This window comes from Lates calcarifer, linkage group LG6 (genome assembly GCF_001640805.2).
Source record: "Lates calcarifer isolate ASB-BC8 linkage group LG6, TLL_Latcal_v3, whole genome shotgun sequence".
Taxonomy (NCBI): Eukaryota; Metazoa; Chordata; class Actinopteri; family Centropomidae; genus Lates; species Lates calcarifer.
The window spans coordinates 16,894,213-16,921,792 of record NC_066838.1 but is presented as its reverse complement, the minus strand read 5'-3'; the positions used below and the strand labels follow the sequence as shown (position 1 = coordinate 16,921,792).

Here is a 27,580-nt window from a genome sequence, read left to right as displayed (position 1 = left end):
ATGGAGGGCAAGAACTCCACAGACGGGGTGTGAAGCGACAGAGGGCGGGGTGAGTGAACTGCGACCTGCACCAAGCTTTATCGCACCAATGTCAAGGAATAACTAGGTAATCTGAAGAGAAAGCCTGTCATTCTAGTGGAGGGAAAAGGGGAAAAAAAAGAGAGATCGAATAATGGCTGGGAAACAAACCTGAGATGGATGGGGAGAATATTATGAAGAAAAAAAAAGATACACAGATAAATGGAGGGATAAAAGAAAATCACAAATGACATATGCTAACGTAGGACGACTGAGCTCCATCCCTTTTAATAACCGCTGTCTATCCCCCTGGATTGAGAGGGGGCTGAGAGAAATGAATAAAGTCAAAGGAGTCATACATCCTCTGGGTCATTGTTTGAGAGCTTAATAAAACTCACAAAGGGGAATGTCAGCGAAGATGGTGCACAGCTAGGCTGCAGTTAAATAGGTTGGTGAATTTACAGAACTAACCCTTTAAAACAGACAATACTTGTGAGGAAGCTATTGCTTTGTAGATGCATGCCCGAGTTAAATCCTCAGCATTTTATGAAGACGTTATGTTAATTAGAACAAGTCATGTGTCCAATTAGTTACAAAAGGTAATTTTACACCTGATCACTGCTACTAATGAGTATTTCTTTGGTAGATTAGAGGTGGACATTAACATCAGTAACAGCCAAAGCAATAAACAGCAAGCAGGTCCACTGAAACTTTACTATACTGGAAACTTTAAGGAAAGTAAGACGGAGACGACGCATTACTTTTCCCGATGTAAAGAAACCAGTTTGTGCGTTGGTGTTTTCTCATGTGGACGACTGCAATGTTCTTTTAACCGGATTACCAAAAAATAAAAAAAAAAAAAAAAGAAGAAGAAAGAAAAAAGAAATCGGTGACTTAGCTTCAGCTTGCTGCTGGCAGGTAAACAAGTAGAAGAGAACACATTATACCTATTTTAGTATCTTTACATCAGCCCCCTCCTTTTAGAATTGATTTTAAAATTTCATTACTGGTATGTAAGGCTCAGAATGGATTAGCACCTCCATATTTAGCTGAGTGTCTCTCCATCCATACTGTCTGCCACTGCCTTAGGCCATCAAACACTGCAGCACTGACAATACCAAAAGTTCAGACTGTATGAGGTGTGGAGAGAAGCAGGAGCCTATAAACACCTGCCATGCAATTTTTGTAAATTCTTTTAACATGTTATGACTCGCCTTTTTATTCTTACTTCTATGATGTCAGTGTCAAACATCTTAAAGCTTTTTAATCTACCTATTCCATCATCTTTAATTGTATTTTAATGCTGTTAATATGTTTTTTATGCACTGTACATTCACCAAGCACTGTTAGGAATACCCGGACAGCTGCTTATTCATGCAATTATCCAATCAGCCAATCATGTGGAGGCAGTGCATAAAATCGTGCAGATACAGGTCAGCTTCAGGTCCACATCAAACATCAGAATGGAGGAAAAAAAGTGGTCTCAGTGACTTTGTCTGAGGCATGATTGTTTGCTGGTTTTAGTATTTTTGTTCTGGTTCCGTGGATGGGAAACATGAGACAGAGAACGTGAAAGAGGTCAGAGGAGATTGGCCAGATTGCTTTTAGCTGACAGATAGACAGATCATCAATTCAGATGTACAAATGTGCACGATGAGATTTGATACAACAAGCTCTGATTATAAAGATAAACAGACAGAAAAAGGTGAGAACAGTAGGATCATGAGGCCTTGCAACCGATGTCTGCCCCTGCTTATGGTAATTAAAAACAGTAAACTTGGCAGACAGTGAACAACGCCTACATAGTTAGCTAAAAATAACATACATTATACTGTATATTTGACCTCCTATTTCCATCTGTCCAGCTACGGTCTGTTAAACTGTGGCTTCCTCCACACGATTACAGAAAGCAGATAGGATAGCATTTATCTTCCTCTGTTGAAGATAGTGGAGCTGGGAGTTCAGAATGTCTCTGGTAATCCTGGTGGGAAAAAAAGTGTTCCAAAGGCTCTGCAAAATCTGTTAAACAGCTTTTATTCTATTTGGCTGAATGCAAATACCCTCTGGGTCTCACTTACAATTTTGACATTGCAGTAATAAAAAGACTAAAAGAATTTTGTGGGATACCTAATCAGCAAAATAACATTTTTAGCATGAATGTAGATTGGATTTGTGTTTTGTTTTTTTTTTTTTTTGAAAACGAAGACAATTTCGAGGTTTAAAATCTTTGGCAGTATCATATGTCTCCTTTCCTCTATACTCTGCTCACATATAAAGAAACACACTATATCCTCTGCACACATGCGATCCTACGTGGACTGCTGCTCCCAGTGCAGGCCAATAGTCATGTTAATGAGCATGAACCTTCATCCATCCAACACACATACTTTAGATCGCTTGATGTGTTCATTACACATGGCCATAGACCTTTCCCCTGAAATATTTCCACCAGTCATTGAATTAAAGAAGTGTATAGGCATGAGGGACGTGTGTGTATGAGTGCGCGCATGTTTTCTTTCCTTCAAGATGCTGTAGTAAGCCTATCACGTTCACTGCTAACTCAATAATCCACCAAGATGACAACAATCAATCAAGGATAGAAAGGTCTCAGCCCACCCCAGAATCACATGCAAGCGCGTGCACACACAGACACACACACACACAATCACATAACCCCATCCTGCACAATTAGCCCACAATTCATAGGAAGCCGGTTACTGGAGAGTGGGGTAGAATTTGATCAAAAGATACCAATGCTCTTCCAGGAACAGTGAGCCGGCTACATAACGGCCCGTAAAAGCCTCCCACCGACCTCCTGCGTGCATAAATGACTCCCACTGGGGTGACGGAACCTCTTAGTGTGTATTTTGGTTTTGGGTGTGTACATGTGGAGAAGCATGGTGCCCACACATACCACTCCTCCCACCATAAATACTAAGCAATTAGGGGGTGGGTATGACAGCAGGATGCAACAAGCCCCTCTCGCACCTCCACTACTGCCCTTTGTCTGCTCCATTATTCTCTCTCACTCTCTTTTAATACTCCTTTTTTTTATATTTCTATTCCCAGCTCTCAGAAACCACCAATTACTCTCCCCTTCGGCCACGTCATAACAGATTATTAAGAAGGATCGTAGACCTCAATCCTGCCACTTCCATTAAATGATGTTAGTAAGTGTGCAGTATTTTTGCTCAGTTCCTAGAGGTGTGGATGAACAAGCAAAACAAGAACAGAGCAATGAAGAACACAGAAGCGGACACAGCCTTACACCATAATCATTCCTCTTGTCGACGTCCAAATTGAGAATATCAAAGCCCCAAACCATTTCAATCATTGCCACCTTCTTTAACATGCCATGAAGAGGAGAGGGAAGTGAGCTACAGATAAAAGGGTGATGAGAGGATCAGAGTGAACGTGTCTGAGAGAGAAAAAAATGTTTGATCTGCATCGTTTGAGAGCTAATTAGGATGTGCGTGTGTGCTCGAGATAAGTGACTGAAATGCAGGAAAAACAGTTTGTTAGAAATCCCAGTCGGATGCTTAAGTCACAGCAGCAACGCCGACATGCAGCGGGGCTGGCATGACGGTTGCATATGATTAATAACTGGACCATGCTGTCATAAGTTAGTGATGTGTAGTGGTAGTAGCAGCAGCAGGGCACACTTCTGATGAGGTGTGAAAGTCAGAGGGGACCTGACGACACCACCACCTCCCACCCCCCAGCAAGAGGACGGAGGTGACCGGTGACCCCTCTCATTTCCACAGCTCTCTGCCTTAGCCTCCAGATACTATAAATCACATCAGTGTGTTTCTCTCTCTCTCTCTGTGTGTGTGCACTCCGTGAAATGTCCTCTGATAACATGTTACCGAATGTGTCATCAGGATCTGCGGCTTTGAAAAGCAGGTCTATGTCTGCGTGTGTATGCGTGTGCATTTGTGTGTGTGTGTCCGTTCTGTATGACTTTAGGGTGCATGAGTCAGTCTCCTCTGTGTTCAAGCATATAACTCTGACTCACACGGTCGAGCATAAGGACGACATTGAGGAGTGCCAGGAGACGTGAGGGTTGAATTACAGAGAATTCTTACTACTGTGTTTCTTTTTTTTTATCTCAGTGGCTTCGCTAATGCGTTGTTTTTATCTCAACCATTCAAAGACATTAGCCAACGAGATCAAGCCTGACAAAATGATAAGATTCAGTGAAGCAATTTGTATGCAACATCCAAATTACCACCTCTGTTTCATGCCGATTTCACCCTCTAACTGAGGGAGAGACTTTACAGCCTGTCGGGAGTCACTGGGAGTAAAAACAAGCCAGGGCAAAGCATGGCACATTATAAAAAGCTAGCCAGCCTCTGATTCATGGTTTTTCTTTCTTACTGTCTCTCTGCTTATGTCGCTTTGACATACAACAGTTGTTTTTATCTCCCTCACGTACATGGAAATTACCTAGTAGTAACTCCACTTCTATGAGTGCTTGCATAGCCGTGTAAATTAGTGGTTACCAGTTTGGGTGTTGAAATCGCCCCTGGGGGGGAACAAAACACAAGTCAGGGAGGTCGGGAGATGGTTAGCATGATAAGAAAACAGACAAATATCTCTGCTACATGAAATCCAGTTTGTTTCATGCTGACTTTCCTCTGAGTAGCATTATTCTTATGAATTGTGTGATAATTTTACTTCTTCAAGTAATTCAAGCAAACAAATACAGAAGGAACGGAGAAGGAGAGAGTCAGCCTTTGGAAAAAGTGATGAAAATCTGCAGAAATATTATTTCGTCACAGGCTCACTAACCCCTGAGCAACAAGTCGGACATGGTCCAAATTATACTTTAAATAAGTCCTAGTTTACTCGCCACAGGTTTTGGATCTGTGCATCAATATGTCTTATACCTGAATGTACACAAGTGTCAGTCTTCTGTCTGTCTACTGACCAGCTGGCAACAAACACATTTTAAGGTTGGTGCAGAAGGACATAAGGGGACTCAATCATTTCTATAAATATAAACAGATATAAAGAAATTATTATTACTTTTTTGGAACTTTTTATTTAAACATTTTAAACATTTACAAAACATTTCCTGACATAGTAAATAAGTAAATAAATAATAAAATGAATAGATAAATTAAAAGGGGAGAGAAGCAGGGGGGAAATTAAAATAAGAATAAATAATAAGAGTAGAAATGGATAAAATAAATGAATTAATAAAATGATTAACTAGATTTAAAAATAATAATAAAAAAGTAATAAGACACACATACATCAATACATCATCCTACACATTCTTGTATACACATACCTTCAAACACATGTATACACATATATATATATAATTAGATTAAGGTACAGAGGTATATTAATGCGTAAAAATAATATATTAAAACAGGATAAGTAAATATAGCGCATACTAGCAGACAAAAATGTACAGTTATAATATTAATAATAGTAAAAGCACTGACAATGACAGGTAGAAGAGCAAATATCTATAGACGGTAGCTGAGCAGAATTTTCCAAAGAAGAGCCTCCAACAGTACTCCATCACATCATCCCATCTATTGTACACCCAGGTACCTTGAAATACAAGTCCATCTTTGCATGAAAGTGTCCATCATTCATTCCATTATATATACATTTTTCAGTCTCTGGATCCATTGACCTATGGTTGGTGGTTTTACCTCTCTCCAGTTCACAGTAATCATTTTCTTCGCTACTAGTAAGAGAATCCTCAGTGCATATCGTTGATCTGTATTATATATATCTTTGGGTATGACTCCCAACAAAAACAACATTGGTTCCAGAGTGACATCCATCCCCAAAATAGTATCGATTTCCTTTTTAATATCATCCCAGAATCTTTGCAGTACTGGACAGTCCCAGAAATGTGTGTGGTGTTGCCAATACTTCCGCATTTTCGCCAACACAGTGCCACATTAGGGTTTTTCACATATGAAGAGATAATAGAAGGGGTATTAAAAAATCTGATCTTTACCTTCCAGTCAAACTCTTTCCACAGTTGACTACTTATTCCCTTATGGCAGCCTGTCCATATGTCCTTCCATGTAGAGTCTTCAATTATAATGTTCATTTCCCATTTTTCTTTTTTGATGTACTCTGTGTTTTGTGAAGTGCCCATTGCTAACCTTTTATATATAATAAACAAATTATTTTAATTATTATATCACAACATTTTGGATCTGTGAAGACCAGTTAGATATACAGAAAGTAATCTGTGTCGAAGCCAAAACATTTGGAAACCACTGCTCTAACTACACTTAATGGGAACAGAATGTGTCTCACTGGCATTTTATAGAGAATACTACTGCCACATTAATAAGCCTAATTTGCTACTGGATTAAACAACAGGGAAAGATATTTGCGGGCCACAAAAATACTCCAAGGACTGACTCAAAAAGCTGTTCTATTCCAAATCTAAATAAAGAGACAGACAGTAACAGAGACAACCTATGAATCAGAGGCTGGCTGGCTTTTTTTAAAAAATGTGGCATGCTTTGCCCTGGCTTGTCTTTACTCTGTGACTCCCAGCGGGCAGTAAAGTACTTCTCAAAAACTTTCTCCAATCCAATTTTTCACCTCTCGCCTGGGTAAAGTCATTATACTCTGGTGCCTGCCTGGTCCTTGTGTAACTAATGGTGCCCATCTCAGCATGTGTGTGATTGGGTGTGTGTGTCTGTGTGTGTGTGGCTTTCATTCGGAACATGGAGAGTTGGATAGATAGATAGCCCTTGGTGGTGCCTGGTCTACCAGAGCTGAGACAGGGATTAAGAGGTGGGGTGCTTTCATAAGCCACTTTCTTCTTCACTGTTTGAAATATGGTCTGCACGGTGAAACGCACAGCAGCTAGTCCCTTTGTACTTCACTAAGTGGTACTTGTTTTAGGTAGTCGTTCTAAACAGACACTGAGTGAAGTGCTTGCCGTAGCTCTGAGTTTTGCCAAGTGAACTACTTAAAGCCTATATGAATCAAAGAGCTGCTCTTTATGTAAGAAGAAATGTGTCAAACTTCCAGTGCTCTTAGTGCTAATAACATGCTAATCTCTCAGCGCTATTGGAAACAAACAACACACAAATCCGTCCCACTGAAAGAAACATGTTAAAGCCAGTGCTTTGAACTGAGTCTCCCTCTGGACAATGGACAAACTACAGTACTTAAAACTTTCCACTTCTGTTGTCTGCCCTGTGTTGTAATGTTCTCTCTGTATGTTGAACTCACTATAAGGTTTAAGCTATAAAACATCCTCTGAACTTAGCACATAATCATTTCAGTTCAGTTCAATACAGTTGGGGGCAGCTGAGTTAAGTTCATTTGAGCTTAATCAGTTCAGTCAAATGAAGTTCTCTCCCTTCTCTGTCCATGTCCTCGCCACGCCTGATCTGTCCACTGGCCTTGTTAGCGGTTAAAGTTGTCTAAGACAGTCTGATCTCCTTTCTATCTCCCCATCTGCTACCCAGTTTCATCATTCTTCATCTCTTCTACTTTGCTTTTTTCTCCTGTTTACTTAGTTTGCTTTCAAGACTTTTCATCCACTCTGGAAACTCTTTCAAGTGAACATTATGTGTGATTTCCCTCAGATGACAGTAAATCCTGAATGCAGACAAAAACCAATACTTTAAAATACAAAATTACTATCCTAATATATGGTATATGAAGATGTCTGGAAAATCGGTTCTGGATATTGTCTGGAGTAGCCCTGGTTTAGGTGAGGGGTGGGTAGAGCATGCAATGTATGACAGGATGCTAAAAAGGCTTAATTAATAAATCAAAGTGAAGAAATACATCATTGTGGGGCTAAGCCTGGATGCTTTTGCTGCTGAGTGCTTTGCAAATGAGGTTTTGCAATTAGCCCCTCAACTAGAAATTATGCACATGGATAGGTGTCTGTCTGCATTACACTTTAACACCACAATGTGTAAAGATTACACATTTTTAATCTGCGAGCTAAAGAAAACTAATTAATGTTACATTTATATCATCACATAAAAAAGCCACAAGCCTTTTTACACAAAGGAGATTTTGACACGTCATAGGAGCTACTTTGGTTTCATGGTCCTGGTATTGTGTGTATGCTGGGTCGCTGTCTCACTGTCATGGTTTACTGGGACACAATGTTATTAGCAACATCATCATCAAAGGTCCAAAATAGTTGATGAGACGCAAACGAGTCAGCACATTACATCATCTGGCCTCAGAGTACTCAGTCTTACTCATTTTATTTCGTTTGAAAATAAAATGAAATCTCAAATTTAAGTTATCCTCTTGGTAAAACTGTGTGTTCCACATGTGTTCAGACACACTCATTAGGATGTACATGAAGTAAATATCATTGCAACTGCCTATTAAGTAGATCAATAAGTGCACCACAGTTGAGCTATGATTTGGCTTGCCCATGTAACAAGCGTTAATTAGAGGATAAAGATCAGAGAGATTAATGACTACATGTGTAAAAGAGCTTTCCACAAATTCCCTGAAAGTGTATTGTTTGTTCTCAATCATATTCTTAGTCTGAGTGATTAGTTCCTTTATAAACACTCTTTTCTGCTGAAGTTTGAACAGTTTTGGTTGTTTCACATGAGAGATCCCCCCACCCCCCCTTTCTCTCCCTCTGTGCTTGTCTCACTGGTTTAAAGGCAGTGGGAAAATATAATGAGCACCAATCAGGATTTAGGAACATTTGTTGACAGTTCTCGAGTGGTTTGGTCAAACTACAACCACACAGTCCCAGTGAAACAGATCAGCAGAGTTTTTGAGTCTTAAACTTTTAATCAATAATGCATAATGATTTTAATTGTTGAATATTTAGTCATGATTATTCAATTATTTAATGTTTTGGAGACATACTTAAGATTTCAAGCCACATTTTCAGGAGCTTTAAAAGCTGTTTATGTGTTAATCTCCATACCTAATCTTTAGCTACAAATAAAATAAAATTTTAACGGTTAACCTGACCCACATCTGCCAGTAACTGCATGCTTTCATTCTTACTTTTATTCTGGGTTACACCAGCCTGCACAAAACTGACCAGGCAGCATTTAGAGAGATTTCAGCACAAAAAAATCAACAAGCTGGCTTGATGATGAAGCAAGGTTCACTGAGATATGACCCAAATTCATACACTGTGACAGCAAACATCCTTCCTCACATGCCTGGTATCTCTCATAACGCTCATTTTGCTCGGTCTCTCTTCCTCCCTTTTATCTCTTTTCCTCCACTCAGCCGTCAGCCAAATGTTTCTTTTTAAGTTTATCTGCAAAGGTGGCAGCAATGTTTGGATTATTAGAGACTAATTTAGACTTTTGCTGCATCTACTTGAAGAGGAATGCAGCAGCACTGGATGTTATAATTTCAGCCTCAGCCTGAGGGATTAATGTCACTTGTGAGGGTTTTGTCTCCTCTGCTTGTGGCTCCAAAACTCACTGTTTGTTGTGTGTGTGTGTCACGTGGAAAATGTGAGATGAGACACCAGATTGCATCATGCGGTGATACTTGTAAATAGGGTGTATCAGGTAATGCTAACGAATGCTCATCTGCAAATACGGAGACACAAAAGAACACATGCGTTCTCACAGACACTTTGATTTCTCAGAGGAGCCGGAGAAAAGCAAGACAAGAATACAGCGATGGATAAAACCCCAGACACACCAACAATGGATAGGATGGAAGAAAAGTGACGAAATGAGAGCAGCTTAAACCAGCCAATCCCCACTCGCTTTCTGTCTCACCATGTCCCAGATCTAACAAAAAGCTGTTTAGGTTTTGCCCCAATTAACAAGTAGGCAATTTAGCTGCGACAGAGGAAATTCTCATCAAGAATACGCAGTCAAGAACGGCAAACAGCTGTCAGCAGTTTGTGCCCTCCAGCTCCGCTTTCCATAATTGAGTCAGTAATGTTGCTCTTTTCATCATAATACCATCACTCTTAATCTTTCATCCACCAGTAGAGTAAAGTTATGCTGTGTGCATCCCTGCTGTCCAACCGTTTGATCACACAACACAATTAGAGCAAAAACATCCGTGAAGTCATCAGCTGCTTGTAAAACAAGAAATGAATGCCAAAAACAGTGGGGAGGATTTGAGTGAGATGAATATGCTTTGCAGCCGTTCAACTGAGTGCGATCTGTCAAGATAGTCATCCCAGCTGTGGTGCTCCCAAAGCAATTTATTCGATGCCACACTATAACAAATGACACCGCTGGAACCATTGGAATGGAAAGAGAGAAATGGGCTTGCAAATAGTTCGAGTTTTATCTCCATTATAGCTTAATATTGCAGTGTCACTGATGTGGAACACACACAGACACACACGCGGCCTGTGCATGGGAGAGTACATGCGCACACGCTCGCATTTGCCAGCCCAAGGTTTTCGCTTTAACCACATAATTAATGGTCTGTTAAATTGAAGACATTAAAATGGTGAATAGTTGTAAAAGGGGCCACCACAGGCAAAGAGGAAATGGTTTTTCCAAGAATACACATATTATTATAAACCAGCATGCGCGCAGCAAAGGCAGCGACTCCAAACTCTGGGGGACAGTTGAGAAACAACAGGAAGGTCAGCACCTCTTCTTAATTAGCATAAAATCCTGGCTGCTTTCATCTCTGTTTAACAAGTAACCTCAGACACAGGTATAGAATAAACAGATTTCAGATAAAGTTGGTGGCGAGTGAACCACTCAGCTGCATCTGACTGGTTGTTGTTTAGCATTTTGGGTGGGTCGTTTCTGCGGTGAGGTTAAAGGCTATATATGTAAGTGGAGCTATCTTTAGAGTGACAGTTGTCCTGAGAGCAGGATGTATTCGCAGCCCAACCCTCCTGAGGTCGTCTACCAGCGCTCGTCTTCACTCCTCAGCACGCTAACTCAGATTTGCATCATACATTCCCATGTTTCCTTTTGACAGGTTGGTGTTTTTCTTCTTCTTGAAATTTCCTGCAGGCTCTTCAGCATCTTATTGTATATGTAAAGGTTTCCGTGGTAACAGTGCACCAGAAAGCAGGAGGGAGATGGAAAGAAAACGAAAGAGAGGGGAAAAGGGAAAAGCTAAGCATAGAGATCTCAGGTCTCTAGGGTCATGCTCATAATTGGCCCAGAGTGAGAGGTCGAATCACCACCCATCCCCCTCCCTTTCTCTCTGTTTCTCTCTACCTTTCTATCTGCATCTCTTCCCCCCTCACCTCCCCAAATCTCCAGTGGCTCTGGCCTAGCTGATAAATCAGATGGTAATCAATAATTCAAACATATTCCAACCTGGGATCCCAGCAGGGGGAGGAAACGGGGGAGAAAACAGGGGAAAAGGGGGGAGTAAAAGAAAATGTGGAAAATGGAGATTAAGTGAAGCCTCATTGTGTTTTCACAAAGGATACACGTTAAAGGCGGAGCATGACCAGTCATTACACATTCAAGCGGAGTCTGCGCTTGAGTAACCAGGTTGCATTACGCTCTCAGGTGAGATGATGACACACTGGGGGGAGATCCAAAACTCTGAGCATTGAGTGTGAATTTATTATGCAGTCACCTTGCCTCGTGACCTACAACACACACACACACGCACACACTTTCGCAAACACTATAGGCTGTTGTTTAATCGCCTTTCTTTGATGGGGCTGGCACTTGCAGCTAAGGCCAGGCAGGACCTGTCAGGGTCCACTCTTCTGTGGATGAGGGCTGTTCAGGCATAGCAATCAACACAGTCTAGGTCAAGACCACAATCAGCATTGAACACCGGGGGTCCATTTGACAGCTCGAGGGCAGTGCGCACACACACACACACACACACACACACACACACACCACACACAAACACATACTATACCTAATTACGGCGACCTGCGTGACCTTCAGAAAGAAAAGAATATGGGCCAAAGACAATGTGAGATGGGGTTAAGACCTTCATTTCTGAAACCACATGAACTACTGGAGCTTCTCTGGCCCGCGATCACATACTGTTAAGAACCTTCTGCCCTCCATCTCCCACTTTCACAACATCTCTGGAGAGAAAACAAATAGGCCACCATGTGAACCCACCTTTAAGGGCACGTAGCTTCTTTAAAAAAATACCTGATTCTATATTTTGCCCTGAAGAGATGAACTTGCAGACAAACTTTTTTAGCTGTGGTTGACTGGTTTTTGTCATTGTCTGAACAGCCGTTAATCAATACTCCTGCGGTTTTAACTGCCTTATCAGCAACTTACAACGACCAAATCCAACTAGGGTCCAAATGACTAACAATTTCTATCAATGATTGTGCCCCTCAATGTTGTAAGCTGCCGAACCATTTCAGCCAGCAGACTTTATCAGAATCAACAACATGGTTGTTACTTCAGGTCCCCAAGGCATGGGGACCTGAAGTAATATATGTGGCTCCCAATCTAGGACATAAGAGGACTAGTATTTTTGTTGCTTTGATTGCTCTTGCATTTATATTTAGTCAAGAAGGCTTGTGAGGGTAGTTTAAGCTAAAACTCTGCTTCATAGTGTTGATCAATGCTCACAACAATGTGTCACCTAGGGCTTAATAGATGTATGGACTCAGTCCACATCTGGTGAACACGTTCATCAGTGTGCATGAGCTGTATGTTAGTCGTGATGATTGTCTTACAAAAACCTAAGCGCATACTGATACAGCTCCATTTAAATCTATGTTCCCAAATAAGAAACTGACAGAGAAGCCAGGAAATGCATTGCTGTTGGTATCTGTTGGCATTTGGTGAATACATGTAGTGTATGGGGAGCCCAACACACATGGACACCACACTTTGTTTCTGCATGGATAATTCAGACAAGGATGTTGTCTTATTCGGCTGCCATCTGTGCAAGCCAAAGCAAATAGTAAAAAAATAAATAAATAAATAAAAAGGGTTTCTACTCACAGTGATATGAATCACAGTCCAGAGAGGCTTTATGAAAACTTAATAGCAGGCCCAGGGAGGCAAAGACGAAGGGAAAGAAACAGAGAGATAAAAGAGCTGTGACCATCCACTCTATTCCCGCTGGCCTATCTCCTCCATCAACCTGGCAGTGCCAAGGAAATACAGTTCATTATCATTGATCACACTAGACTCCATGCTCACACAGACGCTCTAAAGAAGTTACACATACATACACTCAACAAAGCGCCCACCAAAAAAAAAGCAGATGTCTGTAGCATCTGTAGCTGGTAAAATTGAAATCCTCTAGCTCTTGCCAAGAACAGCTTTCATAATTCACTAGTTACCAGGTTTTGATACATCACTGCTGGAACTGGATTATACAGTAGCAGTAACTCTCACACCCATGTCTTCTGGCCTGATAGCATACAATGTTTTATTGCCATGCAATTTGCCCCAGTCGCTGTAATTATTCTTAATTACAGCTGCGTGATGCATAAATATCAAAGCTGTGGGCCAAGACCTTGCGTGTGTGTGTCTATGTGCGTGTGTGCGCGTCTGTCAGCGCACATGTGCATGTATATTGGTGAGGTGGGAGAGACAGGATGTTGATAGACACCCAGCATCTCTGAGCTCATGAATATTCAATGAGGGAATTTGAATGTTAGCGCTCCCATAAAGCAAATGAGTTAGCTGTGGAAGCAGTGGAAAAATAAAAAAATGGAGAGAAAAAAAAAAACAGCCTAAATCCTTTGTAATGTGTGGGAGATGACGTGATGCCTGCCAAGGGATAATGTCGCGCCTTCAGAGATAACACTCTTAAGGATGAGGTCGCTCTGCTTCGCTGCTAAAACTTTCTTGGAAGCACTTTTGTTGAACCCGGTCTTCTTCTCTGAAGCATACACTACAAAGTCTAGCTATGTCATCAAAAGAGTGGTGGAAAAGTGGGCAGTGTGATGCAAGATATTACACACATGCACACTCACGTACCTCTTGTGGGTAATCTGACAGTTGCTTTTGAGGGTGAAGATGCACATCTCCACTGCCTTTGAACTGGGGGGGTCACTGACTTGACAGCACTTTGTTCTACACAGGCACAAATCAAGCCATTCACTGTGACAACATGGACACCTTTTTCTTCTCTTTGCCTGTGATCAAAAAAAACCCCTTCCAGCTCCTTACTTCAGTCCTCACATCTTGTCAGAGGCCCACAGAGCTAAGCTTCCTCCAATCATAAAAAAGCTATCATCTTTACCCAGCACTAGACCCACACAAAACGCAGCTGTGTCTGTGTGGGTGTGAGGAGGGATGCATGAAATAGTGTCTCTGTCTGTGAGGTTGCATCCGTCAGTGCGGTTACAGCCAGGCATTTTCAGGGTCAATGTTCAGTTGTGAGCTCATTACCCTTGTTCAGTGTGATTATGTGTGTGTGTGATGCGTGTGTCTGCCCGTCTGCCCTGTCCTGAAAAAAACCACGGCGACCAACAAAGAGGCCTCTTGCATCAATCACCCACTGTCCGCAGAGCTGCATTAACCGTCAGCTCCATTCACGACAGTGTCCCCCTTCCTCGCGGACAATATATTCACAATATGTCTGGACTGCGTCCCGTATCGGAACCAACCGAAACGCATCCACGCCAGGTCAGCTTTAGGTCAACACCCCGAACAACCAACCCGTTGAGATGAAAAAAAATAAATAAAAAAATAAAAAAAATAAACGAGCTTGCTTGTGTCTCGAAGTACAAACAAATCATTAGACAGACGGGGCTTCCTGCCAACGCTTTGCCATTCTCTGGGGCTGATCGGGGTTCTGACAACCATCCAGCCCTACTGTCTGGAACAGTTAGGCTGCAGAGCGAAGAGGGAACAGAGGCGTTTCGATCAATACAGGCTCATTATCTGTTGCCTTCTGTCCCAGAGAGATGAGTCCCTCCGCTCAGCCTGTTGATGAGGAAAGCGCACCACAATTCAATTAGGGGATGGCCGAGATGCCAAAAGAGGTTTGATCAAAGCACTCTGCCTGGCTAATTAGCACACACAGCGGTTCACAAGGGCTATTTTTACATCTGAGGAGCAGAGTATGTTGTTTTGTTAATGGTAGTTTTACCCTGTAATGGACTGGGAATAACCTGGCTCATTGTCAATGCATAGGTTCCAGCCAGGGGAGAGTGTGGGTGTGGGGGGCCCTTGTGCTGCTCCACACTCATGCGCACATGTATATTCATGTGAACATGCACGCATACACACGCACATAAACACACACAGATGCCTGCAACCTGGTGACCTTTCCAAAGGTCTTGTAGGGTTTAATGCAACCCCCCTTTTGCTGGTTAAACTCATCAGAAGTGTGCAGGTGTGTATGTGTGTGAGTGTGTGTTTCGGCAGACAGGAAGTGTCAGGTCATCCAGAAATAGTGCCAGGGGAAAATAAAGCTGTTTCCAGGAGTCTTCTGGGACTTTTTAGGCAGCCCGCTGACAGCTTTATAAACCTCTTAACCATGTCGACCTCCTTCTCTCTAATGAGGCAAAAAGGTCCGAAGTCTGGGAAGGGAAAACAGGTGTGTCCCTCAAGGTGGGTTCACAGTCCTCTGTGTTTGTGTTCGTGCATGTGTGTGTATGTGTGTGTGTATGTTTGTCATCAGGGAGCGATTCACAATTTTAATAAGGGAGCAGTACCAAGACCTTTGTGACCTAAAGTGAATAGACTTCAGAGTTCCCTATTCCTCGCTATCTCATGCTTTTACAGAGCTGCAACCTGAAAGATACACAAGTGTTACACACAAACACACACTGGCTCTATTAATTTCGAAGATGAAGTGGGGAAACAGCAGCGGGGAACCAAGGACGGAGGTGGTGGGAATTCATTCAAATGACAGGGAGAAAGAACTGCAACCAACACTTGTCTTCATTTTTTTTCTCAACTCAGGCACATTTCAAACCCAGATTAACAGCTTCTTATATTTCTAAGCGTATAAACTTGAGACAGAATGTTCCTACCTAAGCAGCAGCATGAAACCTGTGGAGCATTGCAGAAACATTTTCTCAGCTGGGAACACAATATTATGAAATAAGCTACATGTTTTTCCTCAGTGAGTGGTATAAAACTTGGGTTTCTTACCAACTGCCACTTGCCATCATGTGCTTTCCTTGTGTTATGTGCTCCATTTTTCTTTGTTTTCAGCTCCCCTCACATATGTTACAACATATCACAACTTTCCCATTTGACTCTTTGTCTGGAGAGGATTTTATTGCTCCCTTAGCTGTTAAAAAGTAGCATTTACTCGAGGGGGGCTTACAGTGTGAGCAAGCTCGGTTTTAATACCGTCATAAATAACACTGTCACACCCCGTCAAGTAAAACTCTACTCAGGGATAGTGGCAAAGGCAAGCTGGCCTGCGAGTCGATGGGAAGCATCATCTGAGGCTGCACAGTTACCATCAGTAAAATGTCACAGCCCACACTTCACTGATCAGAAACGGAAATGCTCCAACAAGCTATAAGTCTCTGCATCCACTGATTTTTTGTGGATCAACAACTCTCAATATTTAGCTGGTTTAAGCTCTTGACGGAAAAATTTCTCAAATATTAACATCAGAGAGGACTTGGCAGTCGTCTTGGATGCTTTACATCACAAAGCAATGAATATTAATCTGGAATACAGACACAGGCTTTGCGCTAAAGGCTGATGCCTCATACAGAACTACATCATGGTGACTTCAGGTCACACTGTAATTGAGTAGTTCGCCATTACTATATTCAAAAGAGCAAAATCCATATATTTGCTGATGCACTTTTATCACGCATCACACAGCATAGTTACCCCAATACTGTCCATCACTGTGTCAGTACTTGAGGCTGACAGTGCTGAGAGGAGCTGACTTCCAAACGCCATATGTTTTCTGTCACAGCAGTGAATTTTCCTCATGGATCAGGCAAAGGAATAAACAGCGCTGCCATTATGGAATAACACTGGTTATGATTTTTAGTCAAACAGATATCACGAGTGGAACAGAAAACAGAGAAAAACATAATGTGTTTGTAGTTTGCCTCTGGTACTTATAGTTGTAGAACTTTTAGGATGTACTGATATTTCTATAACATGTCCAGTCAGTTTTCAACATGTGGCACTCGGACTCTAGCAGAACATGGCACAGACTACGACCCAGTTAAAACAGACGTTTAAATGCGTATCAATCCCAAAATGTACTGTGACATTAAGGCTTTTTCCAGCATTGTTAAAACTTGTAAAACAACAAGTAGAGAAGTGTGGGTCAACTCACCAACTGTAAAGTGCAGATAAAGATGAGAGTGCATCGTCCGCTGCAGCAGCCCATTGTGTCAGCAGTGAAAACGTGACTCTGAGCTGGGAGAAAAAGAGGACTTGGAAAACGGGTCGGAGTATCTTTGAATGTGCCGACCAGACGACCAGACTCAGTCCTGATCCAAGCACCGGCGTCCCATTCTTCTCCTCTGCTCCGGCGTCTCTTTTGCTGAAACCCCCCAAAAAGAAAAAGCCCCACCGCGCGCCGAGCAGGGTCTCTCTGGTCTGGCTCTGTTTGTTCGCCTGCGCTCCAGCCGGCCGGTCGCACTTGAGGTGACTGGCTGGGTGGATGGTTTGGGAGCCGGTGTGTGTAAAAAGGAGGAGGGGAGTGGGAGGGGGAGTGGTGGTGGGGCAGTCAACCGGGGGCTGGGATGGAGCTGACTGAGGGCGTCAACTGGTTCCTGAAAGCTGTCTGTGGTGTAGCAGACAAGAAGAAGCGCACGCGTGTTAATTCAAAACGTTGTAACAGAGGCTATCAATCTATTGTCATGGCGACCAAACAGTTTTAGTGAGCCAATTAAAATGGGTGTGCCAATTAGATTTACATATTAGGTTATAACGTCAATTTTGAACAGATATTTGTTAAAGATTCATATTAGTGTTAACAATCAATAATGACGTCTCGTTTTGACATAAAATGATTTTTTTTTTTTAATCAGCGTATTGAGGAGGGGCACCGGGTTAAATTAACTAATACTATTCTGCTGCTGGTGGTGATGGAGAACGGGCGCCATCTTGTGTCGACATGATGAGACCACACTCATCATCGTGCACAAAAAAAAAAAAAAAAAAAAAAAAAAAAAGCACTGCACCGCACATTATACCACAGGGTCATCATTCAAAATGGAAGCCAAAGCCTTAGTTTAGTTAGCTATGTAATTTTCCACATATTGCATCGAAATGTTTCCTCCCACATTTAAACATATTAAGGCTTGAGTTGCTACAATATTAATTAAAACAATTCAAATTCTCACAAACTCCCATTATCCTGGACGTTCCTGTTAAAGACATGTTAAATCTCAGTGAGGCACTTTCCTGGTTTATTATTATTATTTTCACTATTTTAATCCAAGTTTTTGCACACACAACTTCCACTCTTTACTTTTGGACCCCTCTGCTTCCCCTCCTCCCTCCTCCTTGCCCTGCCTCTCTTTCTCCACACAGGCCTTTTGTTTGACTCTCCATTTGCCCACTCTGGTATGATTTATAATAGAAAAGATCCTAAAAGCAACTCTCTCAGTCACCCTCCTCCTCTTCTTTTCTCAGAGTGTATGGAGGCAGGTCCCACCTCTCTCCTCACCAGCTTGATAAATGTTTTACATGTCTGCAGGCTGACTGAGGGAACACTTCACATCTCATTTCATCACACACTCCTCCGCTCTGCCCCTTTAAAGCATACCGCTCTTCCCTCCTCTCTCTTCTCTGCCGTCCCACGCCGTCCTGCCCACCTGCGTCCAGGAGGAGCCCCCCGCCCCCCTCGCCAAAAATATCCTTGGGGTATTTATGGAAGCCGGTGAGCAGCCATGAATCTGGAACTTTTTTTGTAAAAGAAAAAAGCTTTTCTTTCATCATGAGGTCTCATAAACTGAAAAAATAAGCATCATGATCAATTTGAAGCCTGAGCATCTCACTAGTGGCTCATCCAAACATCCCCCACTTGCATCTGTCTAGATTTAAGTCTACTGATGATTAATAGTTTGTCATGTTTTCCTCGTAGGCATTTTTCTAGGCATAGAAATGTTGTGCATATACTACAGATCTATGACAGTGCATATGATGTATGATAAAACATTTACCTTTTGAAGACTTGTCGATGTTTTACTGTATATGGGCTACATTCTTTTTGGCAAAACAATCCTGACTCAAGGTCCACTTGCTAGCTTTTCCAGGAACTTATCACACTGTCTTCATCAACTGATGGAGTCTGTGCAGTTGTCTTCAAGGTCAACTCCCTACCTGTGAACCAAGAAAGACAAAAAGTCCTAAAAATGCAACTGATGAAATCATGACAGTTGCTGAGCTTGTATGTCAACGGTATGGAGGAAGACTGTCTGATACAGCTTCAGAAAAAGGTAATAAGTGGACTATGAGTTGGTTTGCTTTCTTCCTTTCTTTCTTTTTCTGGGTCAATTTACTATTTTTAAGGCCAGGAAACAAAGTTCATGCTTAACCAGTGATTTTGTTGGCTCTATTTCAGGATATTCAGGGTAATTCAGGGAAATATATTTGCTGTCTTTGGAAATATTTGAATTGTAGCTACAGCTCCCTAAAACAAAGTTGTGTGGGTTCAAACAAAGCTTGGCTACACAACGTGAGTTTACAAAGAGGGACACGCCAGCAGGGCTAACACATTATTAAATGTGGGAGCAAATTTTGTGTGTGCATGTGTGTGTAGTCAGTGGTATTAACCAATTTGTTTGTAACAGCTGTCATGTTTTACTGTTACACACCAAACCAGTAAGTGCAAGAGCTGCTCGTAGAATACGTAAGTGACTGTCCTGCACGTCTTGCATGCATCAAGCTCACTCATTCACAGCTGCATTTCTTATGAGAACATCGTTTTTGAATATGTGCCATGAGTGTGTGTGTATTTGGGTTGGTGGGTGGGAGACTGAGAGAGTAGAGCTAAGGCAGAAATAAGGTCACTGTTATAGTTCTATTAGAAGCCTTGATGGAAGTTCTCCTTGTGTTCCCATTTTTGCCCAACACCTCCTTATCGACTCACTGTGTGTGTGTGTGTGTGTGTGTGTGTGTGTGGGTGCGTGTCCAGAACACTTCTTTCATGACAAGTGTGTCCAAGCCCTCGGGGGCTGCTGTTCTATACAAAGACGCTAACATGAAGTGACAGGACAGCCAGTGGTGCTCTGCTCTGAGGGGACCTGCATTGTGGAGGAGACCCAAGAGTCTGGTTCATAGTGGACAACAATAGAAAAAAAGACCTCAAAAGGACATGGCTTTTCTCTCTTTGAAAGCTTCTTAGGCTGTTGCATCTATTTCCCCCACTCTCTCTTTCTTTCTTTCTTTGTTCCTCTTCTCACACATTTTGGCGCTTAAACACACCAGTACAAATTCTTCATGCAGACATACACTCAAGAGAAGTCTGTTTCAATATTATCCAACAGCCAATTCATCATCTCAGAGGCTGATGGAGACCTGAGAGAAAAAAACAAAAAACAAAAATGGACTCAATCCTTTCTTATAAGTACGGCAGCCTGAATGACTTGATTTCCCCAAATTATTGTGGCGCTACAGAAGTTTGCTTATACCACAGGCTTACAAATGATGGCATTATTCACGCTGAAATACCATGTGTCACCTGGGGGAGCTGCTGTGGGTAACAGAAACAATACAGGATATTTTGCACTGGTGCGACTAACACCTACTGTGGCAAATAATACATCATAGCCTAACCTGAAATCATCAGCAAAATGAGCTGCTCCCTTCAGCTCAGCAGTACATTTATCAACACAAACTAGCCCACATAGCTGCAAATTACAGCTACCACTGGCTGTCCGACAAGCATATGAATGCTTTCTTTATTTAGGTCCATGCTCATAAAAATTTAAGATTATGCATGTGCCCTTGGAGGCAGAGTCTCATCAGATTTTTCTCTCTCTTTTTTTGCCATGAAGAAAGTTCCAGACGCGATGAAGAATAAATACAGAGGCTATTATGAGGAGCATGTCAATAATTTATAATGGGATTATGCTTTGGTGGAGAAATGCTGGTCCCCCGAATCATTTTTTGAGCAGCTGATGTTATTCTAACGTTGGCCGCTTGAAGGCGCTCGTCTGTGAGGTCGGTTTTAATTGAATGGGCGCCTTCACAGGGGTGTCAAGCCAGACACAAGCCGGGAAAGTGTAGGAAATTAGGTAAGTTTCCTTCAAAATAAAAGCATATGTCGCTTGTTGAAGTCTCCCTTACTACAAATACAGCATGTGGTGCAACTGTGAAACTGCATTTTGTAAAAGGTATTCATCTCATAGATTCTACTTTACTTTTTTCTCTGTGTAGATGCAAAAGCTAAACTAGGAAAAAAAAGGGAGCAGAGCAAGAAACTGCATCTAAACAAGGTGAGGTGGGAGGCTGGGAGACATGTGAGATTCATGTGTGTAAGTCACTTGTTAATGACTAAGTGACTCTCCAAACAAAATATTTAGTATATCAATCATTTCTTCCATCTCAAGCTTCCCCACTGTTGGTTCTGTATCTGCCACTGGATCAAGACTTAACCAAGTAGATTTTGGGCAAGACAGCTTGATAGTATGTAGGTTAAGACTGAGGCCAAATAATATCCTTAAATAGTCAACATCTCTCAAATAGGTTGTTTTTAGGCTATATGCTTTTTTTCTCAAAAAGTGTACAATCAGCATTTGTTATGCGGTTGGGGGAATATAAACACTGAGCACGGGAGTTAGCATTTAGCTTAACGTGTTGTTATGGCTAAAGTGTAAGTAAATCTCCTTGACCAACCTATACCTTTGGAGTCTTCTGTCTTGCTACACGCTGAATGTAAGTTCAGTTTCCTCTGGTATTTTATCCCTGGAGCACATTCAGCCCATAGACTGTATAGGTTCAGCCCAAACAAAACTTAGCAAAACCTTTATTTAGCCGGAAACATGGTGCGTTGAACGGTTTGTCGTGTTACGCATGCGCACTGCCTTTTTAGCACGGTGGAACGAAAGCGTCCCTCAAATCCTGTAGCACACCGTTTCACACCGACATGTCCCTCAACCCGGAAACCGTAGCAAACAGTGCTCACCGTTTAGAGATTGAAGTGTCCGTGGTTTGCTTTACATATATCTATTTCTGTTCGGTGATTCATGCGGGATTGGGTTAGCATAGTTATCTTACAGAACATAACGGACTATAGCTAACGGAAAGACTTTAGACAATCATATGTGATATTATTATATTATTGTATACATGTATATATTGCTCTATAAAGCAAGTTCTTGTTTATTTCGAAACTTTTCATCCATATCAGTTATAGCCTTTGCCAAAAAGGCAGAAATTATTATTTATACTATTTTATGTACACTGTCATTGGTATTTGCAGTTGCAATGAGTTAATTTAATTCAAATAGGACTGTTTAGATTTGTCTCAGTTGCATCTGCAAGTGTTTGAACTTGCTCTGGGTCCCCTGATATTTTTGCAATGGGCAACACTGCTTCAGTAAACTTTCCGTTTTTACTGGGCTGCGTCATTTACTATTTTGGGTTATGCCTAATTTTAGCTGTTATTGAGGTCTAATTCTTTATTTAATTGTTTTACAGACTTTTTTTTTTTTTTTTTTTTTTTTTTTTTTTGCCAAACATGAATAGTCATGCCTCTTCATTTGGTAATGATGTTTTATTTTGAAAGCCTTTACCGGAAACCAAATTCGTTATTGTCTCTGTCATGATAGTGGTTTCAGTCACATGGTGCTGCCTAACCGAGAGCTGATGGAGCCTGATGAGAAAGGCAGGAGGCGAGCCCCTCCGGTTGCGCGTCAGCATCCCCTCAAATAGGAATCCGCTGCTGTCACTTCTGCTCTACATACTGAGAGACGGACGACTGTAACCCCCCGAAACAACAATCAAAGGCGAATTTCGCTTGGCATGCATCTGTGTGTGTGTGTGTGTGCGTTTTTTTTTTTTTTTTAATTTTTGCATGTGATGTCTAAGAAGAAGAGTAAGGGGAGACTGTGAGGAGGCTGGAGCCTTTGCGAAGAATGATAGTGAGGATCGAGGCGCGCTGTCCCAGGAGAACTCATCTGAACAGCTGGCCGCGAGAGACCGGGATGCTCTTCTAACGCACCGGGGGGCGAGTGAGTACAACACACCCGATCTCTGTCTCTTTCATTTTGGTTCCACTTTGGTGACATGTGGACAGTTTTTGGACGGTCCTGCATGCCCGCCCCTCTTTATCGCCTGTGAATTATGCCCCCCCACCTGTCTGATCAATCATTCATAGGCTTCCTGGTAAAGTGCAGCATAACCGGTTGGTCAGCGGTGTGTGAAAGTTGCCATGCTAATTTGGAAATGGTGCACTTTCAACCCCCCACCCTCACTGCACACACCCGTAAGTTAATGCATGCGCGCATCAAGGTTTAATATCATGCAGTGCATTACAGCGGGTGATCGGGAGGTCGATCGTGTTCCTTTAAAGTTTTGATTAGAGTGAACATGTGTTGCACACTGCGGCCACAGAGGCTAATTAATAATGCCTTTGTAAGGGGCTCTCCTATCACAGGCACTCATCATTAATCCGCTGATGGCCCGGAGGGCGTGGGTTGCTGTACGTGATGATAAGAGAAAAGGCACTAGTCCTACTTACACAGCAGGGTTGATTAATTATGGACTCAGAACTGATGAACTCAGTGACTGTTTTAGGCGCAAAAGAGGAGAAACAGACATGTCAAACAGAGACACTGTGGCTTTTAATATCAATCTAATGTTTAATTTACACAGCTGATCAGTGACAGTGACAATTATGTTTTACCAAAATCCAGGTTCTGTCTGAGAGGATTTATTATTGGCTTAAATTAAAAGCTGTCTACCTTGATATGACATGATTGCAGAGTGAAACAGACATCTTTATTAATTCCCCACCACGGCCGTATATCTGCTTCAGTCTGTGATGATTTTCTCACCTGTAATAAGCTACAGAGTGAGGTGCTGTCTGTGCTGCTGAATGTGTGGGTGTGGGTGTGAGTAGAACTTCTCCAGCAGGGCTCAGTGCATGTAGATGAATGAAATCCACTTACTATGCAGCAAGGGTTCCCATCTCCGCTGTGCGTGTGAGCGTGTGTGCCTATGTGGTTGTGTGTGTGTATTTCACCTCATTACACTCATTGTGTTGACTTAAGCAGGAGGGTCACCCCTGAGGCCCGTTCTCCTGCCTTATTGAGGAGTGATGTCCTGAATTACACCACGCTCGGCCACTGATTGCAGAAGTACAGGAGCACATTGGGAGAGGCATTTCCAGCTTACATGTCAAGTCCACAACCGTTATTGCAACCAAAAGCACCATGTATGACTGTGGTGTATATTTCCTGGCATAGACATGTCAGTGCCTTACACATTACACAATCACCAGCATGAGGCTGTCCCCCACTCACCACAAGTGCATTCTGTTGAGAGGTGCTTAACTCTCGGATCTCATATATTTCAATTTTTTTGAGATGGAGCTCCAGCTCTGGTTCGAATCCCGGGCAATTATGTTCGCAGTCTGCCCACGCACACTTTGTACTGGAGCTCCTCTATTCTTGGTTGTTCTACAAACTGACAAAAAAAGAGAAACTCTCTCCCTTACTGCCTGTGTGCTGCATTTCTCCCCAGGCGTTCTCAATATTCTCCCTGTGTATGTATTAAACATCAAGCATGTCGAACTGCAGGCGCGGGGCCGAGCACTTTAAGGCAGAGTCAGCCTTCTGTGCAGGGTGACAGAACAGTCAGATGGCCCCCACAGGGCAGAGAACAATTCCTGCTGCTGATGCACCCAAGGCGACAGGACTGGAGCACTCCTCCCCTCCCTCCTTCCCTCCCTCCCTGTCGTCTCATCCACCCTCCATCCCATCATCCCTTCCCACCTTTATCTCTTAGATATAAACACACTCTCTTGGGTTCATTCACACGGGCATACATATATGAAACATACACTCTTTTTCATAAACACATATGAAGAAGTTTGTGTATGGAGTGTTTATGAGTGGTTATACATCATAACTGCTGTTACACACAGCATCATAATACTACACACAATAGCATACCTTCTTGTATCCACAATTATAACTTCTTGTGTCATAAATCTACAAACAGTGTTATTCATTCCAACACACATACACCCACTAACCACTTTATTAGGTGCAGATGTATGATCTAAAGCAATCCAATACGGCTGTTCGGCCATAAAGTCTACTTTTGTGATGCCTGTGATATTCAGTTGTCAACAGGGTCATAGAGCTGTTTCATTAAATGAATGTTTTTGTTGTATTGGACTGTGTTATACTGAGGTGTTTCTAATATTTTGTAGATAATTAGAAACACCTCTCAACATAGTGAAGTCACCTTTAACTATGACCTCAATCAATATATATACACTCCCTGGCCACTTTATTAGGTACACCTACGCAATCCTACGCATATTCCTCCCTTTATCAAGCTGTAAATGGCCAACTTTTGTTAAAATTGTCTTTTTTGTGTTAAATTAAGTCATATCCTTATTAGTGAGGCAATAGTCAGTGAAAATGTGCTTCTAATATTCTTCCTCCCTCGTGTTTGTAAACGGGGTAGACAAAATATTAGAAACAACTCAATATAAAGTAGTTAATTTCCACACTGCTCCAACCTACAATCTCAATGATAATCAAATATATAGAGATTAATACCTCTCTGACAGTGACAGCTTTTGTAAAGGTAAAATTTATGGCTGAGCTGTTGCATTGAATTTATGCCGGGATCTTGTATTGAATTTAAATAAATTGTACAGGTGTACCTAATAAAATGGCTGCCCAGTGTAAATAGCACACAGTGTCTTATACAGCTCTAATCTCTCTTACACATATAGCCGAGCTATACTCTTAAGGTCATGCTTAACTCTGAACATGTTCAGACTGAAAGGAAAATAAATTTTAGAAGTGGTATGAGTGGATACAAAATAAGTGGAAAATGCAAGTACAAGTCAATAAATGCAAATTCTGACTCTACCTCAAAAACATACAGAAACTTGAGGTAGATAATGGAAAGAAAGAACTCAAGTCTCCGGTATGTTTCGAGGTCAGCGTAAGTTCAAGTTGTGACGCCAACACATGGGTAGGCTCACTCTGTGCTCACATAGGCACTGTGTACATTGCCAGCTAGCAAATGTACAGGGGAAAGAAGTGCTGCACAAACACAGTGGGCATATATGCTTGGATATACCACAAGACTGAAATGCAAGAGAAAATGTGTGTGACTAAGAATAGTACCATCTGTAAAGGAGAATGAGAGTAGACTGTATCTAAGAGCAAATTACAATATGTGTTCTTAAGAATAGCTGTGTGAGAGAGAGTTTTATTGAAGTGTAAATAGTATTGAACTTTTGATTCATTGCTGGCTTACAGCTCTTAAAACCATGAAGCGTAGAAGGTAAATAATCAGACAAATCATGCTGCTGGTGTCCTTGCTATTGTTCTAACAAAACTTGGTGAATTTTAAGTTGTCCTTAAATGCTCTGTAGCTTAATTCAGATTCTCCTTGAAGCCTAAACAATGCTAGTATTGCTGCTGTGTAAGTACAGGCTTTGCCTGTAAGAAGACTTCAGAAACTGAGAATTCAACTCCTTTCTGTTCAATGAAAGTACCTTCCTTTTCAAATAAATGCTAATGTTTCCCACCACATGCACAGTCATTCTTTTTCTCACACAATTATTCCCTGTCTCATAGGTTATCATTCTCACACATGCACCATTATAATATATCACACACACTAACATTGTCTACATAATAATAATACCTCACATTTTTACTCTCTTTCTCTCTCTCTCACACACACACACACACACACACACACACACCATCATTCTCTCCTATAAACAATGCAATTCCCTCTCATACAAACTATCATTCTATCTCATATACATGGTATAGAGAGAGTGTATGATGGTGTGTCTGCGAGTGAGAATTACAGTGTTTATCAGAGAGAGCACAGTGGTTCACAGTTATTGAGGGTTTTGAAAATGCCAGTCATTGTCTGTGGCCTTTGGCTGTTTGTAAGAAGGTGCATAAGTGTGATGCAAGCTTTACAGATCACAGACTAAATGGTCCATGAATCTTCGAAGTGCGTGTGTGCACATGTTTGCATGTCAGCTGTGTGCGTAATAGCTCAGGGATCGGGGGGCTGCAGATTTGGCCAGTCAGCCAGACAGATGTGCCCTAGCCTGGACTTGGAGTGCAGGGCCTCAAACTGGCCTGCCACCCAGCATTAGTGCCACAGATCCATGACCAAAGGGCTCAGGGCACCAAAACTCACTGTCTGCATAAAATGCTCTCAATTATTAATGCTGTGTATAGGGCAATAAGAAGCATCGCTGAGGCCAAGAGAGGAAACAAGGATATTGGCACTGAAGAAGAAAAGAAAGAAAGAGTGAGTCAATAAGGGATGACAAGCAGATACAAGTGGAATAAATGAATAGAGGGAATAGTTTTAAACAGTTTCCTTTTAAACTTCAGTGTAATTCAATAGCGAACTAAACATCGACAGTGAGTACATGTAATATCACATTTAAACAAAAAAAGATCACCATAGCAACCAGAGATCAAGAAAGTGATGGTCTAGCACACTGCTGATGCTCTCAGTCACTCTCCTCTTAGAAAGATGAAAAGAGAAAGCGTGTTGACCAG

General features: G+C 41.9%; 2 protein-coding genes across 2 annotated transcripts in view; one reads left to right on the top strand and one right to left on the bottom strand.

The window, feature by feature from the left end:
• nkain4 (sodium/potassium transporting ATPase interacting 4) overlaps positions 1-21,852 on the bottom strand; it is a 49,787-nt gene extending 27,935 nt beyond the window's left edge. Inside the window, exons 1-3 of the mRNA XM_018686033.2 lie at positions 21,696-21,852; positions 19,013-19,172; positions 17,176-17,628 (exon numbers count right to left, since the gene is read on the bottom strand). Coding sequence (XP_018541549.1) covers positions 17,176-17,229 — 54 coding nt within the window. The 5' untranslated portion in view covers positions 17,230-17,628; positions 19,013-19,172; positions 21,696-21,852. The remainder of the gene's footprint in view (positions 1-17,175; positions 17,629-19,012; positions 19,173-21,695) is intronic.
• Positions 21,853-22,631: 779 nt separating this feature from the next.
• The window catches only part of LOC108889526 (uncharacterized), a 38,114-nt gene continuing 33,165 nt past the window's right edge, over positions 22,632-27,580 (top strand). The window contains 1 exon segment of the mRNA XM_018686036.2: positions 22,632-23,026. The gene's annotated coding sequence lies outside the window, so the exon portion shown is untranslated.